The sequence below is a fragment of the Colobus angolensis genome, unplaced genomic scaffold, assembly GCF_000951035.1.
Source record: "Colobus angolensis palliatus isolate OR3802 unplaced genomic scaffold, Cang.pa_1.0 Scaffold148, whole genome shotgun sequence".
NCBI classification, from domain to species: Eukaryota; Metazoa; Chordata; class Mammalia; order Primates; family Cercopithecidae; genus Colobus; species Colobus angolensis.
The window spans coordinates 3,236,915-3,257,651 of NW_012114577.1; the positions used below are offsets into that span (position 1 = coordinate 3,236,915).

At 38.8% G+C, this 20,737-nt stretch overlaps 2 protein-coding genes across 2 annotated transcripts in view; both read right to left on the bottom strand.

Annotated features, from left to right (window-relative positions):
• Positions 1-4,789, bottom strand: part of RBM34 (RNA binding motif protein 34) — a 46,340-nt gene extending 41,551 nt beyond the window's left edge. Inside the window, exons 1-2 of the mRNA XM_011935730.1 lie at positions 4,557-4,789; positions 519-632 (exon numbers count right to left, since the gene is read on the bottom strand). The gene's annotated coding sequence lies outside the window, so the exon portion shown is untranslated. The remainder of the gene's footprint in view (positions 1-518; positions 633-4,556) is intronic.
• Positions 1-20,737, bottom strand: part of ARID4B (AT rich interactive domain 4B (RBP1-like)) — a 165,344-nt gene that overhangs the window by 9,995 nt on the left and 134,612 nt on the right. Inside the window, exons 18-21 of the mRNA XM_011935756.1 lie at positions 20,161-20,245; positions 16,950-17,148; positions 4,557-5,768; positions 519-632 (exon numbers count right to left, since the gene is read on the bottom strand). Of these exons, the coding sequence (XP_011791146.1) occupies positions 519-632; positions 4,557-5,768; positions 16,950-17,148; positions 20,161-20,245 (1,610 nt within the window). The remainder of the gene's footprint in view (positions 1-518; positions 633-4,556; positions 5,769-16,949; positions 17,149-20,160; positions 20,246-20,737) is intronic.

The window sequence follows — 20,737 nt, forward strand, 5'->3', positions numbered from 1 at the left end:
TAGCAAGTGAAAATAACTGTGGAACACAAAGGTAACAAATATGTTGATGTTTATAGTATATTGGCTACTATCTCAAAAACAGATTACTTGATTTTTCATCAGCAATCAATACCACCGCTGAATAACACCAACTTGCATATAACTAGAATTTACCTAAGATTAGAAAACCTGTGTTTTTTTTTTTTTTTTTTTGCAGAAATTCTTTATTATTATTATACTTTAAGTTCTAGGGTACATGTGCACAACTTGCAGGTTTGTTACATAGGTATACATGCACTATGTTGGTTTGCTGCACCTATCAACTCGTCATTAACATTAGGTATTTCTCCTAATGCATGGTTTTTTTTTTTTTTCTTTTTAAAGCAAGTAGCCTTACAGAATCTGTGTGACTTTTTTTGAGTGTACAGACAAAATCAAAATAATGGACTATCCTATATCCTGAATACCATTTTCTTACTGAGGGGAAAATTATCAGCTATTATTTTTATATTTTAAAAATTAAGAGATTTCACACTTACTGCCTTTTCCCTTCTTTTTGTTGTTTACCACTGTTGCTTTATGGCTTCTTTTCTGCTTTTTTGATGAACTTCCTCCTCCCTGAGCATCTTTTACTCTTTTCTGACCTGTACAGGCTATGAAGGGAAAGGAATTAAGTAACAAAAAATAAAATCCAACATTTCCTAGGTATAAATTAATTTCACATTTTAGAAGCATAGAACAATCCAAAACTACATGTTCTTTATGACATTTATAAATTGTCACAGAAATTACAATTTTTTAATAAACTGTCATTAATGGAAGCTCAATTCTTGTACATAATAAAAGTCAGGGTTTTTAAAAAGGGAAATAAAGTATGCACATCCTTCTTTAAAAAATCAGATCTAAATTGAAAATAGTCCTCAATATAGTACTGGGAGTTTTATGAGCCTAGTAATTAAAAAACAAGCATATGCTGAAAATAAAAACTGAAATTTGTTAAGATTCAATAAAACCAAAATATAAAGACTTAATCACAGGTTAAAATGTTAATGACATTATGTCTTATATTAACACAATTTTTAAAATGATATAATGATATTAATGGGGTAAATTTTAGCAGTAATTCACACTTGGTTTTTTTTATCAATTTATTTCAAAAATAACTAAGCTCCCAGGATGCTGTCTGGTTAACACACATACCATTTACAAATTCAACATAGTAGTTCTAAAAAACATCTCATCTTCTTAGTGGGAAATTATTGCAAAACATTACAAATAAATGTCTCCCTTTTCTTCAAGGACTAGCCCAAGTCCTACATCTTCACTAAGATGTTCCAGGCTTCACTGATGAATCACTTCTCTCAACTGTAGCATTTTTCTATTCCTTAGCAGATGCTTCTGTCTAATTCATATATGTTATCTCTCAGACTATATAAAATAAGCATTTTTTCTCCAGAGACTAATAAAGTACTATCTCCATTCAGTTCCAATGTCAGACACTAAATCAACCTTCTGTGTATAAAACCTAACTTCCTCGGTCAAAAACAGGACAAGTAATTAACTGTCTGCAACTTCCTTTTATAAAAATGGGTCATATAATCTTACTTATGACATTTCCTAATACCTTTTTAAATTTTTAATATTTATTTCTTATTTTTTACACCAAGTATGTGAACCCACCTAAAGTCATTTTAATATAACAATTTAAGTGAAACACAAAGGAGACGTAGATATTGACCATACTGAAGCAGAGAGTCATAATTGTCAGGTTTCTCTCCAAGAGAGTTTAATTCTAAAGTGCTCAGATGCTATAAAACAAAAACCTTCAATGTAGAGTAAATTAAGAGGAAAAAACCACATCTAAATAGTAAAACTTACATTTTTACTTGTGATATAGTGGGGACTCTCCAATATTCATAGTAAGTAAATTTATTAAAATGTGGCCATGTGAGATAGGTGCTTAAGAATTTATTTCTGGCAGGGCGTGGTGGCTCATGCCTGTAATTCCAGCTCTTTGGGAGGCTGAGGTAGGTGGATTACCTGAGGTCAGGAGTTCAAGATCAGCCTGGCCAACATGGTGAAACCCCATTTCTACTAAACAAAATACAAAAATTAGCTGGGTGTTAATCCCAGATACTCAGCAGGCTGAGGTTGGAGAATCTCTTGAACCTGGGAGGCGGAGGTTGCAGTGAGCCAAGACTGCACCACTGCATTCCAGTCTGGGCAACAAGAGCAAAATTCTTATCTCAAAAGAACAAAAAATAAAACAAAACAAAAAACCAATTATTTCTAAAAAGATATAAATTACCCTAAATTAAGGAGTAGCTTTCAAATTCCATAATTATTAACCTAGTCAAGATTAAGATTCAAAACGGCAGTGTTGACTTAGTAGTCTATTAGCACATAAGATATCGTCTCTCTTTTTTTTTTTTTTTTTGAGACGGAGTCTTGCTCTGTTGCCCAGGCTGGAGTGCAGTGGCCGGATCTCAGCTCACTGCAAGCTCCGCCTCCCGGGTTTACGCCATTCTCCTGCCTCAGCCTCCCGAGTAGCTGGGAATACAGGCGCCCGCCACCTCACCTGGCTAGTTTTTTGTATTTTTTTTAGTAGAGACGGGGTTTCACCGTGTTAGCCAGGATGGTCTCAATCGCCTGACCTCGTGATCCGCCTGTCTCCACCTCCCAGAATGCTGGAATTACAGGCTTGAGCCACTGCGCCCAGCCGTCTCTTTTTCGTTAATTTTAATCTTTTGTAAGATATTAGGAACATACAATGAAGATACAACCTCTCAAAAACTATAACAATAGGTTGGGCCCGGTGGCTCACGCCTGTAATCCTAGCACTTTGGGAGGCCAAGGCAGGTGGATCATGAGGTCAGGAGATCGAGACCATCCTGGCTAACATGGTGAAACCCCATCTCTACTAAAAATACAAAAAAAAGCTGGGCGTGGTGACACATGCCTGTAGTCCCAGCTACTCAGGAGGCTAAGGCAGGGGAATCACTTGAACCCAGGAGGCGGAGGTTGCAGAGAGCCCAGATCATACCACTGCACTCCAGCCTGGGCGACAGAGAGAGACTCCCATCTGAAAAAAAAACAAAAAACAAACAAACAAAAACCTGTAACAGTAAAACCTGTTTTTTTTTTTTTTTTTTTTTTTGAGATAGGGTCTTGTTTTACCACCCAGGCTGGAGTGCAGTGGTGTGATCTTGGCTCACTGCAGCCTTCCCAGGATCAAGTGATTCTCCCACCTCAGCCCCCAAGGTAGCTGGGACTACAGGCATGCGCCACCACAGCTGGTTAATGTTTGTATGTTTGGTAGAGATGGGGTTTTGCCATGTTGTCCAGGCTGGTCTTGAACTCCTGGACTCAAGCTATCCACCGCCCTGACCTCCCAAATTGCTGGGATTACAGGCGTGGTGACCACACCTGGTCAGTAAAATTTTATTGTTGAAAGCCTGTCTAATATTCTGAAATAAAGGATTCTTTCATTTTGAAAATCAGTCATGTCTGGATAGTTCAGTTCCATGAGATAGTATGGCACAGATAAAATCATAGTAGTTATACTTGTAAATGTGAAAAAAGCAAAGAACATTTCAATTTAACTGCAAATATATTTTTAATTTTTTTTAAAACAGAAATGTTTTAAGTCAAGATTCCTGAGAAAATACAGAATTAACTAATTTGATCTAGACCACATCTCTTTAAGCTCTGCTAAAAACCTAAAGCTAGCATTCTAAAATCTTTTATGGTATATAAAAAACGTACCCTAGTGCTCTGCTCTGTCTTTACAATGGAAAAGTGTGTTCCAAAGCCAGGTGTCAGCCTAGAGTATACTGATTTAAAGATACCTGAATGAAGTGGTTTATAAGAAAAATGATGACAGAAGTACGGCTATGGCACCACCGAAAGGCACCAATACTTTGGGAAGGTACCGATTTGAATTTCCACTTTTAACAATTTCACGGAAAATCAAAAAGTATTATTGTAGGTTATTAATGTACACATTGGTCCTTCAATTTGGAAGCTATGCATCTAAGAAAGCATCAAATTCCTTTACAAACTCACACAAGTTAGTCAGGCTTGAAAATCAGTTTGACACGGTTGTCTGAGGAAAGCAGTGCCTGGACAGTTGGTTGCTCCAAACCCCTATATACAGTATTTGGTTAAGGGTGGAGGGGTCTGTCAATAAATCAAAATGTTCGTGAGAAACTGCACATTACAATTGCAAAAACAATGTTACAGAAATAGATTTAAGTTGCTCATGCCATATAGTCAACCACTGCATATAATGAATTCTCAAACAGGTTTGGATTTGGGCCTGGGTGCAATTTCTAGCATGTGTTCTGGTCCACAATAAAATGTCATGGATGGCTCAAGCAAAGCACATTAAAGCCTTCTCAAGCTTTTAAATGCATTCCACTATTCATTTTCAAATTACCTTTAAAATTTCCATTTTTACCATGTTCACACAAATACGACACTTAATCGCCTCACGTTATAACAAGAGATACCGTGAAATCATTGAAGCTTTAAGAGGGGAAATCCTAAATATGTCAACATATACATTTCCTTCTCACCTTTTTCAGGATGTTCTGGTTCTGGCTGATTACTACTGCTTGAGCTCACACTGGCATCAAAACCTGCTGGCGAGCTATTCCCTTCAGACTGGAGGTCTTGGAGCTCCCCAGCAACACTATCCACCTCAATTGTGCTATCAGTTTCACTCTTGATACTTCGAACCTCTTCTTGGTTTGGAGCCAGTGGTTCTGATACTGTTACAGAAGACTGCTGCCGGCTGCCTTCTGTTACAGTGACTGATGAAGGCGATTCAGGTGTAGTAGGAGGGGTATTTAGCACTGAATTACTGCCACTACTTGGAAATTCTGCTTTTCTGTCACTGACCTCTACTGTTTTTTCTTCAATGGGTTTACTATCGACATTGACTGGAGGTGGTTTTTCTAGTTCTACACTGGGTGGACAACTCTCCTCTTCAGTCACAGTCTGTAGTGACTCCTCTGCCGCCCCCTCCTCTGGGGCAGGATGGGGTGGGGAAGCTGCAGCCTCAGTATCAGAGTCTGAAAAAAGCTCTTTCAGCGTTTTTTTAGGCCACTGTCCCTGAATACTTGACCAGACATCTTTTCGATCTTTGGCCCTGCTGTTTTGAAGTCTTTCATCAGAGTTATTTAAAAGTTTAATCCTTTTTTCTGCCACTTCTGAAAATCCTGAATAGAAACCAGTTGTCCGTAGAGATTTTCTTTTTTCCTCCAAACCATTGTATTTCTTAGTTGGTGTCATCTTTGCTTTTGATTTTTCTTCCTCATCTTCATCTGAAGAGCTGTTGCTACTGTTTTCCATGCAAAGTGATTCTTTGTTCTTGGCCTTCTCTTCCTTTTTGCCAGGTGATCCAGTTTTTAGACACTCTTCTGTATTGCAATACCTTCTTTTACCACGTTTTATTTGTGGTTTTGAAGATTTATCTGTTGTGTCCTTCTTGACATCCTTTCTCTTTTTTGTGACTTCATCTTCTTCATAATCAGTATCTTCAGATAATACTTCTATATCTTTCCTTAATCTTTCTGGAGATTTTGACACTGGTTTGGATATTACCAAATCTGCATGAACTTTGTTTTCTTCTAGCAAAGATGAAGGGTTCTGTTCCTCTTTTGAAATAAGATCATTTCTGTTGTGGGTCAAATGATCAATCTTAGATTCCTCTTTGCCATTATTATCCATATCTTGAGCACCTCTCTCATCTTCCTGCTCACTGTCTTCAGCAGAACTTTCAGAAGCTAGAAAAGAAGAGAAAAAAAAATGATGAGTATGATAAGAACACTAGCAATGTCTTCTGTGTGCCAGGGACTGTATATATTAGTCCTGTGTATACAGCCACCCGAGGTCGCTGGCTTTTATCTCTATGTTACATGCAAAGCAACTGGGTTTTAAAGAGGCTAAGAGGCTCTTCCGATGATGGAAATGTTCTATTACGATCACAGTGATGGTTATAATACTGTATACTTTTGTCAAAACCCATCAAATTTTAAACATAAAAGTCATCAATTTTATGTAAACTATACCTTGATAAAGTGGAAATAAAAAAGAAAAAAGATTCTCCAAGTTATTATGAGTATAATATTTTTATCATAATATATCTAAGAAAATAGTGGACTCAGGATATAATCCCAGATTGTATTACCTGTAAGTTTATATTTTTCTTCTTTTTTTTTTGAGATGGAGTCTCACTTTGTCACCCAAGCTGAAGTGCAGTGGCTCGATCTCGGCTCACTATTTATATTCTTATAAAACTATAGCCTTCGTTTTTCTTTTAATCAGAGACAGGGTCTCACTCTCTCAACCAAGCTGAAGTGCAGTGGCACAATCACAGCGCACTTCAGCCTCAAACTCCTAGGCTCAAGAGATCCTCCCACCTCAGACTCCTGGGTAGCTGGGATCACAGGAGCAAGCTTCTGCACCTGGCCTCTCATTTTTCTTTCATTTCCTTTTCTTTCCCTCCCTCCCTCCCTTCTTTTTCTTTCTTTTCTTTCTCTTTCTCTATTTTTTTTTTGAGAAAGGGTCTTGCTCTATTCCCCAGGCACTATCATGGCTCACTGCAGCCTCAATCCCCTGGGCTCAAATGATCCTCCCACCTCAGCCTCCCAAGTAGCTGGGACTACAGGTGTGCCACACCCGGCTAATTTTTGTATTTTTTGTAGAGACAGGGTCTCGTCATGTTGCCAAGGCTGATCTTGAACTCCTGAACTCAAGCAGTCTGCCCACCTTGGCCTTCCAAAGTGCTGAGATTAAAGGCGTGAGCCACCACACCTGGCCAGCTTTATTTTTCAATGTAATAATGAATATCCAATAATTTTGTAATCAATGATTTGCATGATGTTTTAAAAAATAGATAAAATTAATTTTAGTTACTACTAACTTGTATAAAATTAATTATGGAACTTACTGCTTCAGTGTGTTCATTCTGGTAAATCATTTTATTATTATTTTAAGATAACATTTCCTGAGAACTTACTACATGCTGGTTACTTTGACATGCTTTGAACAGACCATCTCATTCAATCCTCACAACAGCCCTACGAGATACATGTCATTATCAGCCCCACTTTATAGTTTAAGAGTCTAGGGTTTTAAATAAATAAGAAAAACAAACAAAAGCAACACAACAAAACACAGCCAAAAAAAAAGGGGGGGACTGGGATTTAAGAGGTTAATCTACCCCCAAAAGTAGTTAAATCTAAGTCATTTAACTCCAGAACTTACAACCTTAACTATAGCTCTCTTCTGAGAAATCCATGCATGTTCTTTAGCTAAATTCATTAAATGTAAAACGTAACTGATATAACGAAGATTGCTAAAACATTTGACCTTTACAATGTGTGCCTGCATGGCTACATTTTTAAAATTATCAAAACAATACATATACATCATTAAAAACAAATCTAGACTCATAATGAAAAACCAACAAGAGGATAAAAATCTTTTTCCACCTTCAAAGTGTTAACATCTGTTATAGTCATCTCTTACTATTAATAATATACTACTTGTTTTATTTATTTATTTTTGTGTGTGTGTGTGATGGAATGTCACTCTGTCACCCAGGCTGGAGTACGGCGGTGTGATCTCAGTTCACTGCAACCTCCTCTTCCCAGGTTCAAGCAATTCTCCTGCCTTAGCCTCCAAACTAGCTGGGACTACCAGACACACGCCACCATGCTCAGCTATTTTTATATTTTTAGTAGAGATGAAGTTTCATTACTTTAGCCAGGCTGATCTTGAACTCTTGACCCCAAGTGATCTGCTCATCTCAGTCTCCCAAAGCACTGGGATTATAGGCATGAGCCAACGTCCCTGGCCTGCTGACTTATTTATAAAGTTTATCCTCTATGAGCAATGGGGATTCTTTCTTATCAACACCCATATCTGCCCTCTACCATCCTTCCTATATATAGTTATCTTTCATTTTTACAATATAGTATTTATAACACATGTAAATGTGGTTCCCTGCAGCAATTAGTAGTACATTTGATAAACTTCCTTTCTTATACAGCCTTTTATTTTTCAAAGTTTCCAACTACTTTTCTGCATGTTTTATCTTCCTTTGTATCTCTTTCACGTTATTTTATTTCATTAAATCAAGCATTGTATCCAATTTCCCCTTATTCACCCAATCTCTGCACCCTAGACAGCTATTTTCTGCAACAGCATCTGGGTGGTATCTCTCTGGGTCTGCTCTAACAGCTGTCATCCTGGGAATCCTCCTCGCTGCTTTCTCTTGAGCTAGATCCACTGTTAACTGCATCTCACATCTTCTTCTTCCTTGGTTATAGCATCTGTACTAGAGCTCACCATCAAGTAGCTTCCTTAAAAAGGTACATGGGATGTAAATATTCATTGTCCTTACATATATGAATACATCCTTACCCTCAAACTTCACTGATCGTTTAATGAGGTACAGAATTCTAGGTTAAAAATTGTTTCCTTCAGAGTTCTGAATCCTTCTGAATGTACTGCTTCTTTGCTTAAGGGGTTATAAACCATAACTTTCATTTGGTTTCTCATTCCTTTGTGGTGATTTTTTCATTCTTGGTATTTTATAATTTCATAATGATGTACTATGGTATGACTCTCTATTCATTTATTAGGTACCCAGTGAGCAATTTCAATGTAAAGATTTGTGTCTGTCAGTTCTGGAATTTTTCTTCTTTTAGTTACTAGCTATTTTTTTTTCTTTTTGAGACTGAGTCTTGCTCTGTCATCAGGATGGAGTGTAGTGGCACAATCTCAGCTCACTGCAACCTCCACCTCCCAGGTTCAAGCGATTCCCCTGCCTCAGCCTCCTGAGTAGCTGAGACTACAGGCGCTTGCCATCATACCCAGTTAATTTTTGTATTTTGGTAGGGACAGGGTTTCACCGCGTCGGCCAGGATGGTCTTGATTTCCTGACCTCGTGATCCGCCCGCCTCAGCCTCCCAAAGTGCCGGGATTACAGGCGTGAGCTGCTGTGCCTGGCCTCTCTCCTCTATTTTCATACTTCCTCCTTCCTAGATTAATACACTATATAACTTATCTTTTCTCGAAAATTTCCATCGCTGCTTTTTTTATACTTTCTGAAGATTTCCTCCATTTAAAATTCTTAATGCTCTACTGAAAATTTTTTTTTTTTTGGAGACAAGAGTCTTGCTCTGTTGCCCAGGCTGGAGTGCAATGGCACGATCTCGGTTCACTGCAACCTCCACCTCCAGGGTTCAGGCAATTCTCCTGTCTCCCCAATAGCTGGGACCAGAGGCACATGCCAAGCTAATTTTTGTATTTTTAGCAGAGACGGGGTTTCACCATATTGGTCAGGCTGGTCTCAAACTCCTGACCTCAGGTGATCCACCTGCCTCGGCCTCCCAAAGTGCTAGGATTACAGGCATGAGCCACCGTGCCCAGCTCTTCTGAATTTTAATTTAGATTTTTTGTTTTTGTTTTTGTTTCTGAGACAGAGTCTCTCTCTGTTGCCCAGACTGGAGTGCAGTGGTATGGGTTCAAACGATTCTCATGCTTCTGCCTTCTGAGCAGCTGGGATTATAGGCACCAAGCACCACATCTAGTTAATTTTAGTATTTTTAGTAGAGACAGAGTTTCACCATGTTGCTTAGCTGGTCTGGAACTCCTGAGCTCAAGTGATCTGCCTACCTTGGCCTCCCAAAGTCCTGGGCTGGGATTATAGGTGTCAGACATTGTGCCTGGCCTAATTTAGATTTTTATCTCCAAGTCTTTCTTGTTTTTCTCAATGCAACTTATTCTTTTTTTTTTTTTTTTTAGACGGGAATTTCACTCTTGTTGCCCAGGCTGGAGTGCTATGGTGTGATCTCGGCTCACCACAACCTCCACCTCCTGGGTTCAAGCGATCCTCCTGCCTCAGCCTCCCAAGTAGCTGGAACTACAGGCATGCGCCACCATGCCCAGCTGTTTTTTTTTTTTTTTTAGTAGAGACGGGTTTTCTTCATGTTGGTCAGGCTGGTCTTGAACTCCTGACCTCAGGTGATCTGCCCACCTTGGCCTCCCAAAGTGCTGGGACTACAGGTGTGAGCTACCATGCCCAGCTTATTCTTGTTTTATAGATACTGCAGGTTCTCTGAGTTTAACAAGAGATGATCAAGAATGCCCTATTAAAATTTGGTTGGCACTACTGTTAGTCGGATTTATTAACTGATAGACTTTACGTGATTCATCTGGGATCTAGTTTACTCTAGGGGATTTCCACTGCCAGAATGTAGAAGATTATTCTCCAGAGACATTCAATTTCTCCACAGAACTCCAACTACCACTGTACCTCTAGTTTTATTCCCAACTCATCTCAGGACAAGAGGATAGAATCTTAGCTGTCTGTGTTCTCTACTCACAAGGGGTATCAAATTTTTATGTATACATATACACACAAATATGCATTCATATGATGATCATTAATTAATCGGAAATATTTGAAATGTCTGCAATTTGATCTGTGGCCAAAAACAAAATAAAATTCACTGAGGAAAAAAGAAAATATGAAGAGAGAACTTAAAATGTTAAAAGTATGCAAACATGATATTCATTGTTGAACTAACAGGAAAAATATGGAAAGTAACCAAAATGTCTTTTTGTTAGAAACTAATTAAATAAATTATGATCCACAGGAGATGTGGATGTGCTGATTTGGAAAGATTTGTAAGTTATACTAAGTTGGGGGAAGAAAAGTTTGTAATATGTTAATGATCCCATCTGTAAAAAGACTGTACACATGTGAGTGTATATTACACTGTGTGTGGGGGGGGCTTGGGGGCATTTTATATGTGTGTGTGTGTGTGTGTGTGTGTGTGTGTGTGTGTATCTATATATACTAATATGTCACATATATGGTATAAAAATGCAATTTCTGAAATGATATAAACCTATAAAAATGGGGAAAAAGACAGAAAAGCAACACAATTTGCAAGTCAGAAAGCAGATGAATGAATGAAGGGCACCAAAGAAGGCTAAACCTCATACCAGCAGTGAGGAAAGCCAAGAACCAACCCAGTTTACCATAGAACCCTCAATAATTACTGACTGCCCTAGTGCCTATGAAAATAAAAAAGGGCAGTGGGGAGCCTCATACAAGGAGCAATGGGTGAAGACTGAAAATTACTTAGATGCCTAGATCCCCACCTCATTTCAGGTTGCAAGGTGACTGCCCTTCTAGAGCTTTATTCTCTGGAGATAGTAGGAGAGGGCTCCTAGCCTGGAAGATGCTAACAACTGTTGAAGGCACAGGTACAGATGTAATGCTGAAATTAGGGGAATTCATGAACATATCTAAATACTAAGAATACCCCCACCCCAATCTCTGTTCTTCAACTAGACCCTAGAACACTGGAAACCATTCTCTTACCACCCTCCAGTCAAGAGACTGGAACTATTTTCTCTGGAAGCCAACTAGTCTAAGAGAAAAAGACCTAAAGACTTCATATTATTAATTCCCCAGGAAATGGCCAACCAGATCACCCGATAGTGAAACTCAAGGTCAACAAGTGCCAACCATATGCTTGCAATTTCCAAATCAGTTTAGTCTTTCCTTCATAATCTTAAGACAGCCAGGAAAAAAAATTCTTAATAGGGAAGAGTTCAAAACAACAAAATAGAAAAAAAGCAAATTAGAGGTAACTGACATAGCAAAAAAAAAAAATTATAAAATTCTTTGAAAGATCAAACTCAGAAAGGTAAGGTATTGTGTCCATCTATAAGAACAGAGTGATACAAAACACACAGAAAATAGAGCTCTTGAAAAATCAAACTAGTTTAATTTTAAAACATTCATTAAAAGGCCAGGCCCAGTGGCTCACGTCTATAATCCCAGCACTTTGGGAGGCTGAGGCGGGTGGATCACAAGGTCAGGAGTTCAAGATCAGCCTGGCCAAGATAGTGAAACCCCATCTCTACTAAAAATACAAAAAATTAGCTGGGCGCAGTGGCAACCACCTGTAATCCCAGCTACTTGGGAGGCTGAGGCAGGAGAATCACTTGAACTCGGAAGGTGGGGGTTGCAGCCTGAACTCAGAAGGCGGAGGCTGCAGTGAGCCAAGATTGCGCCACTGCACTCCAGCCTAGGCGACACAGTGAGACTCAGTCTCAAAAAAAAAAAAAAAAATTGAAAAATTAAACATTACAGCAAGAAGCCAACAAAAGGATTAAAAGACAAAGCAGATAAAATTTCAAAGAAATAAGAAAAAGACAAAAAAATTAATAAAAAGCAAGAAATTAAAATGTGAGCATATTAGAGTGTATTATAGAAGGTATAATATCAAATAATGGCTGGCCAAAGAAAGGTAACAGCCAAGTGCAGTGTCATGCACCTATAACCCCAGCTACCCAGCTACTGGGCTGAACATAGTGAAACACAGTCTTAATAAAAAAAAAAACAGAAAAATGTGGCGGGGCTGGCACGGTGGCTCATGCCTATAATCCTAGCACTTTGGGAGGCTGAGAGAGGAAGATCGCTTGAGTTCAGAAGTTTGAGACCAGCCTGGGCAATATAGTGACACCTCATCTCAAAAATAATTATTATTTTTTAAAATAATAATAATGAATAAAAAATAAAAAGGGAGAGAACAGTAAAATGCAGGAGAGGAAATAATCAAGAAAATCATTCAAAAAAAACTGCCTAGAACAGAAAGACAGAAGTTGCTAGAATGAAAGAGTCTAGCAAGTAGACATCACAGGGGACGAAAATATATCCACACAAGGCTAAAAAAGGAGAACAGCCAAGTGTGCTATGGATATATCTGTTCTCTTGCTTTGGCCTTGTGTAGATATACTTCAGAGTGAAATTTTTGGACATGAAAAACAAAAGATTCAAGATTCCTAGCAGGGCATGGTGGCTCATGCCAGTAATCCTGGCACTTTGGGAGGCTGAGGTGAGCTGATCACTTGAGGTCAGCAGTTCAAGACCAGCCTGGCAAAAATGGTGAAACTCTATCTCTACTAAAAATACGAAAATTACCCAGGTGTGCTGGCAGACCCCTGCAATCCCACCTACTAGGGAGGCTGAGGCAGGAGAATCACTAGAACCCAGGAGGCAGAGGTTGCAGTAAGCCGAAATTTGTGCCACTACACTCCAGCTTGGGCGACAGAGTAAGACTCCATCTCAAAAATAGAAAAAAAAAGATTCCAGATAGGGAAAAGCAAAAAATAAAGAATAAAACAAGTCACACACAAAGAATCAGGAGTTGGAAGAGCTCTGGACTTCACAAAAGCAACACTGGAAGCAAAAAAAAAACAATTCAACACTGCCAATAAAATACTGAAGGAAAAACTTCCAATCCAGTCAAACTATGAATAGAAGAAAGATATTTGCAAAACTGAATACAAATATTTAAATGCAGCCAATCTCTAAAAATTCCTTCTCATGCACTTGTTCTTAAGAAGCTACTACAGAATGTGCTTCACCAAAATGAAAGTATAGGGGTGGGCAGGAACGTGAGATGCCAAAAACAAAGAAATCCAAGAACTACATTAAAGGAGATCCCTAGAATGAGATCTCCCTAGGAAAATAGCTGTGCAACAGACATAGAGGGAAGCCAGTCCAGACTAGAGCAGCGCTATTTCCAAAGAAAGTCATACTGCAGGCTATTATCATTAAGCTACCTGCTGCCACTGTGTAGTCTTTGAATGCCTGAGTGAACCAGACTGGATTTTAAAATCTATATTTATCTTGTTTATAAAATTTATATTTATCTTGTTTCAATGAAATTCCAGCTCTCCCCTCCATGTCTTATGTGCCACTACCTAGATCAGCTAATGACATCACTTTATCCAGCAGAAACATTCTGACCTACTTGTGAAAAATAGGGGTAAATCACCATAAGCCTAGAATGAGAACATACAGAGTAGCCTGCTACTACGACTGAGCACACTCCCACATAACATCCACTGTGAATGTGTCAGATGTGTCAGATTTTTTTTTTTTTTTTTTTAAGATGGAGTTTTCCTCTTGCTGCCCAGGCTGGAGTGCAATGGTGTGATCTTGACTCACTGCAACCTCTGCCTTCCAGGTTCAAGCGATTTTCCTGCCTTAGCCTCCCAAGAAGCTGGGATTACAGGCGCCCACCACCACACCCGGCTAATTTTTTTATTATTATTTTTTTTTTTGGAGAGACGGGGTTTCACCATGTTGGCCAGGCTGGTCTCAAACTCCTGACCTCAGGTAATCTGCCCGCCTTGGCCCCTAAAAGTGCTGGGATTACAGGCGTGAGCCACCATGCCCCGCCAAATGTGTCAGATATTCTAACTGTGGTGGACCCCTGTGTTTACTAGAACTGGTTAGGACCTGTCCAGCTGAATTCTCTAGAGGGGCTTTTGTAAACTCTCAGAGAAAGAAGCTAAATCTGAAATCAGAGTATGGCTTAGAATCTCTATTCAGGTAACATTCTCAGAAAGTCTTCAACTGCGCTTTCTTATAAAACTAGGCTTATGCTTCTTACTCAGTTTTTAAAAAACTAAAAAACAGGCTGGGTGCAGTGGCTCACGCTTGTAATCCTAACACTTTGGAAGGCTGAGGCAGGTGGATTGGATTGCTTGAGTTCAGGAGTTTGAGACAAGCCTGGGCAACATGGTGAAACCCCATCTCTCCAAAAACTACAAAAATTAGCCTGGCATGGTGGCACACACCTGTAGTTCCAGCTACTTAGGAGGCTGAGGAGGAAAGGCTGCTTGGGCCCAGGAGGTCAAGGCTGCAGTGAGTCGTGATAGCACCACTGCACTCCAGCCTGGGCAACAGAGTGAGACTGCCTCAAAAACAAAAACAAAAACAAAACAAAACCAAAAAACCACCCTAAAAAATGAAGCAAAATAAAAATTACTTAGGAATATAAATATGGATAATTCCATTCTGAAAAAAAGTAAAGCAAGGATTACACAAAAGTCCAGACTATAATTACTTCTGGGAGGAGACATACTATATGTTTAAGTAAATAGTATTTGACAGCTACTGTGGAGACATACTAGTACCCATATTATTACTGTTCTTTAAACTATACATGTATTTTCCATGTACTATTCACATGTAGGATACATTGCAAAATGCAATTTTAAAATATTGCCCTCATTAGTACAGTGGTGAGTAAACAAATAAAAATATAGTACAGCACTTGGTTTATAAAATAATGAGTTAATATAAACACACATCTACAATAAGAAACAAAAACTAGCTTCTATTACATTCAAAGTATGTAAAAATGAAATATCTTCTAAGTTATAAGAAATGTTAAGACATTTTTATGGAGATCCATTCTTTTATCTCATAGATCAGATATGTCCCCTTCCCTGCCAGTCAGATTTAATAAAGTTCCCCTTTAATCCTCATTGCTTTCATTATCTATACTTCATTCTGCCTTATATACTAAGCAAAAATCTCATCATAAAAGAGGTCATGAGCCGGGCGCGGTGGCTCAAGCCTGTAATCCCAGCCCTTTGGCAGGCCGAGACGGGCGGATCACGAGGTCAGGAGATCGAGACCATCCTGGCTAACACGGTGAAACCCCGTCTCTACTAAAAAATACAAAACATTAGCCAGGCAAGGTGGCGGGCGCCTGTAGTCCCAGCTACTCGGGAGGCTGAGGCAGGAGAATGGCGTGAACCCAGGAGGCGGAGCTTGCAGTGAGCTGAGATCGCACCACTGCACTCCAGCCTGGGTGACAGAGAGAGATTCTGTCTCAAAAAAAAAAAAAAAAAAGGTCATGTCCAGATGCAGTCACTGCTACCTGTAATGCTAGCACTCTGGGGGGCTAAGACAGGCCAACTGCTTGAGCCTAGGAGCTCAACACGAGCCTGGTCAACAGGGCGAAAGCCCGTCTCTAGAAACAATATAAATATTAGCCGGGCATGGTGGCATGCACCTGCAGCCCTAGCTCCTTGGGAGGCTGAGGTGTGAGGATCTTTAGAGTCTGGGAGGTTAAGGCTGAAGTTAGCTGAGATTGTACCACTGTACTCCAACCTAGGCTACAGAGTGAGACCCTGTCTCAAAGAAACAGATCATAACAGTCACAACCAGGACGAACAAAGTTTGGTTTTCTTTACAACAACTTGTCAGTATACTTTTATGGTCTGATGTTGTATAACGCAAACTATGCTTTACATTGCAACAGAAAGAATGGTACAGAAAAGATTAAAAAACTAAAGTAACAATGCTAAAAGTTGAATACTAAATGTTAACCAAAATTTTATGGTGTGCTTGGATCTACTAGTAACAAAAAATTCGAGGCCTCAATCAATGGCTGATTTTATGTCAAGTACAGGTTGAACATCACAAATTCAAAATCTGATCTGAAAAGACTCCAAAATCTCACACTTTTTGAGTGCTGACGTGATTCTCAAAGGTAATCCTCATTGCAGCATTTCAGATTTCGAATTTTTGGATTTGGCTTGTGGAATGCAAATATTCCAAAATCCAAAAAAAATCTGAAATCCAAAACATTTCTGGTCCCAAGAATTTCAGTTAAGAGATATTCAACCTGTATGCCGGGCATGGTAGCTCACGCCTGTAATCCCAGCACTTTGGGAGGCCAAGGCAGGCGGATCATGAGGTCAGGAGATCAAGATCATCCTGGCTAACACGGTGAAATCCCATCTCTACTAAAAATACAAAAAATTAGCTGGGCGTGGTGGCGGGCATCTGTAGTACCAGCTATTCGGGAGGCTGAGGCAGGAGAATGGCGTGAACCCAGGAGACGGAGCTTGCAGTGAGCCGAGATCGCACCACTGCACTCCAGCCTGGGTGACAGAGCGAGACTCCGTCCCAAAAAAAAAAAAGAGAGAGATTCAACTTGTAATGAGAGAGCAAACAAAATTCTGGTAGAAAAAATAGTAGTTGGTAATGTCACTGAATTACCTTTATAGAATTTGACTCATATAAACTACAATCAAATACCTGCATGCAACAGAACAATTGTTATGCTTACCTTGAAGTCCATTAAGGATCGAAGTAATTTCTATGGATTTAATATGAGCAGTATCAGAGTTTTTGGCATCAGTGAGATCCAGTTTGGATACCATTTCAGGCGATGGATTTGTCTGAAATGGTGGCTTGGACAAGCGCCGAAGTTTACAGTTTTTTGGAGAGTATTTTTCATCTTTGTCTTTTTCTTTGTCTAATTTATTCTAGGTTAAGAAAAAAAAGTATGTCATAATTTATCATAAGGCACTTATTAGAAACAATGTTAATATCCACTTTTAACTCACTGTTATAGAATATGTTGTTAAATATTTAACATAAAAAGAAAGAATATAAGAAGCCCCTCAAAACAGCCAAAGATTTTTAAAGCTACTTAAGAAAATACTACACAGGATGATCAAAAGGTTTTGTATTTATACTTTAATAATAGGACTCAAATTAGCAATGAGATAGGTGATTAGGACTAGCAAACCTACAACTTACTCTTCAGAATTAAAATCACAATATGTTTAAATTAAATACTAACTAAAAAAAGAAACAACTGCAACCTGGTCATTTCAAAATCTCATTATATGTGGGTTAGCAATGACAAAATTCCAAGTACTTTTGTAAAGAAAAGTCAGGGGCAACCTTCCTACCTCAGTGACATATTAATGTTTTGAGAAAAGATGAGAAATTTTCTCAAATTATTTGTTTACAAATAGATGAGCAGAGGCAGATACATTTCCTGGAAACTACTCTTAAAAATTATTTTGATTTATAGGAAAAATAAGCTCTCTGAAGCTTGAGTTAGCAGTAAACACTATAAATTTTGAGTGAGAGTAATTCTCCTAAGAAGGATACATATCTAGTATCATTCCAGATGCAGAGAAGATAAGTTAATTCCTTACATATAATAGATGCCTAAGGGTAGTGGTTCTCCAAGTGTGGTCTCTGGCCCAGTTATATTAGCATCTCTTGCGAACTTGTTAGAAATGCAAACTCCTTGAAACAACCTCAGATCTACTGAATCACAAATGCGCAGAATGAGGCCAAGCAATCTGAGTTTTAAGTAGTCCTCCAAGTGATTCTGAAATGTGTTCAAGAGTGAGATCCACTGCCTTAGGGATCTGAGATTCATTCTCAGAACACACTGAAAAGGCATATATGTAAGTAGACTACCACAGCCAATAAATGATTAGTGTTGTTCCAATTTTCCTGCTATTGCTGGCCTTTTCACCACTTCATAATTTATCCCAAAAGTCATAATCTACACATGCATGCTGAAGACAGAAATAGTCTGCCCGAGTTCAAGTTCAAATACGGCTTTCAATGTGTATCAGAGAGCAGCCTCAACAATAGTGGCTCTTAGAGTAAGATGAAATACAGTGATGGGGGGGATGTACATTATCAAAATATTACCTAGGAAGCCTTTTCAAAATTCACATGCCTCTTCCCTCATGACCAGGAGTTTTAATATGCAGGAGGAGGGGCCAAGAACTAAAGAGAGGCAAATACCTAGAAAGAACTCCTTAAGTAATCTATTAGTTTTCCCACCACTATCCTCCACCTTACAAATGCTACTCTAAAACTTGCTTTGTGTAAAGACTTTGGCATTTTTAGTCCCCCTACCCACAACAGAACTCTTTCAGTACCTAAAAATGTGGCACATATACACCATGGAATACTATGCAGCCATAAAAAAAGATGAGTTTGCGTCCTTTGTAGGGACATGGATGCAGCTGGAAACCATCATTCTTAGCAAACTATCACAAGAACAGAAAACCAAACACCGCATGTTCTCACTCATAGGTGGGAACTGAACAATGAGATCACTTGGACTCGGGAAGGGGAACATCACACACTGGGGCCTATCATGGGGGGGGGAAGGGGGGGAGGGATTGCATCGGGGAGTTATACCTGATATAAATGATGAATTGATGGGTGCTGACGAGTTGATGGGTGCAGCACACCAACATGGCACAAGTATACATATGTAACAAACCTGCACGTTATGCACATGTACCCTAGAACTTAAAGTACAATAAAAAAAAAAAAAAAAAAAAAATGCTAAATGCAGCATAATTTTCACACCTTCGTGTAAAGAAGGGAAATGAAAAAGGGGTTGGAGAAGTCTTGAGTTGTAACTACTGGGTTGCTACACTGAAAATTTTAAAACAGAGATCCAATTTTATAGTGAAAAAAGAATGACCCCTTTAGGGGGGAAGCTTTCATTATTTGGGGCCACTAAAGAAACATTTAGCAGAAAAGTAAATATTAAAAGCATCTCACCTTGAATATGAAGACTGAGTTTCAAAATAACTATTAAGCACCTCAACAATATGTACTATTCAAAGTATGTAACACCCATTAAGAAGATTTAAAAAATTCTAAAACCTAGTCTAATCTAACTTTTAGGAAAATTTAGTCCTAGAATGAATAATTCTATCATACATAAAAGTGACATTAATTTTCCATATGAGCTCCTAAGTAAATCCCCATGGCATTTTTAACAGGATCCTGTGGGGCTGGGCGCGGCAGCTCACGCCTGTAATCCTGGCATTTTGGGAGGCCGAGGCAGGTGGATCACCTAAGGTCAGTAGTTCGAGACCAGCCTGGCCAATATGGTGAAACCCCATCTCTACTAAAAATACAAAAATTAGCCAGGTGTGGTGGTGTGTGTCTATAATCCCAGCTACTCGGGAGGCTGAGGCATGAGAATTGCTTGAACTGGGAGGTGGAGGTTGCAGTGAGCTGAGATTGCACCACTGTACTCCAGCCGGGGCGACAGAGCGAGACTCTGTCTCAAACAAACAAACAAAATCTTGTGAAAATATTCTAAGCCACTAACTATAATCAGATAAAGACGAGAAAAAGGAGTTGCCAGATAGCCTTTCTTCCTCGGAATGGTTTACAGCTATAATAATAACCTATGTCTTCAAGCCACACTGCCTTATGGCTCCTGGTTGGGAACCAGAGGGGAAGGAAATGGCAAAAATGGATAAATAAAATCTGGTTGAGTGGCTTTATATAATGTTGCAACTGAAAAAGTCTCAAAGATCATTCAGTACTGTTTCTAAAATGCTTTCCCTACCTGACAAAATTAATTATATACAAATCTAGCACTTGAAAAATGTGCTATTTCAATAAAGTGTAACACTAACATGTATTTAATTGAATCATTTGCAGGAAAACTTCTTTTAAAGAGCTAATAGTGTGTAGTAAAACCAAGCACTTACCTTTATTTTCTTCCGATGTTTTATCTTTGGCACATTTTTATCAGCAGGTCTTACTATTTTATCTGCTTTAATCCATTCATCGTATCTAAAATAAAAGGAAATTAATATAAATATGTACAATATACACCACAGAAATAACCTATGCCATATTAAAGAGAAATTCATAGAATCATGACATTTTAGAAGGGAAAGAACCTTGGAAATCATCTCAGCTTCCTGGTTTGAAGAGCAAGCTACCAAGGCACAAAGAGAAGATGTAATAACTTGCCCATGGACATAAAGTTAGCTACTGGCTGAGCCAAGACTAGAGAGCATGATCTCATGATTCCTCAACTAGCACTGCTTACTCAGCTACAACAAAGAGAAACTGAATCTCTACAGTAAGTATTAAGATAAATCACAGTATTTTCTACATTTTGTTTTACTTTGTTTTGTTCTTAAGCAGCAGGTAGGCAATTTTTCTCTACGCACATCAGAAAGCTAAGGTAATAGCTTCAGTTTTAAATGGCATTGTGTAATAGAAAAGCACTGTATTATGGCCGGGAGCAGTAGTTCACGCCTGTAATCCCAGCACTTT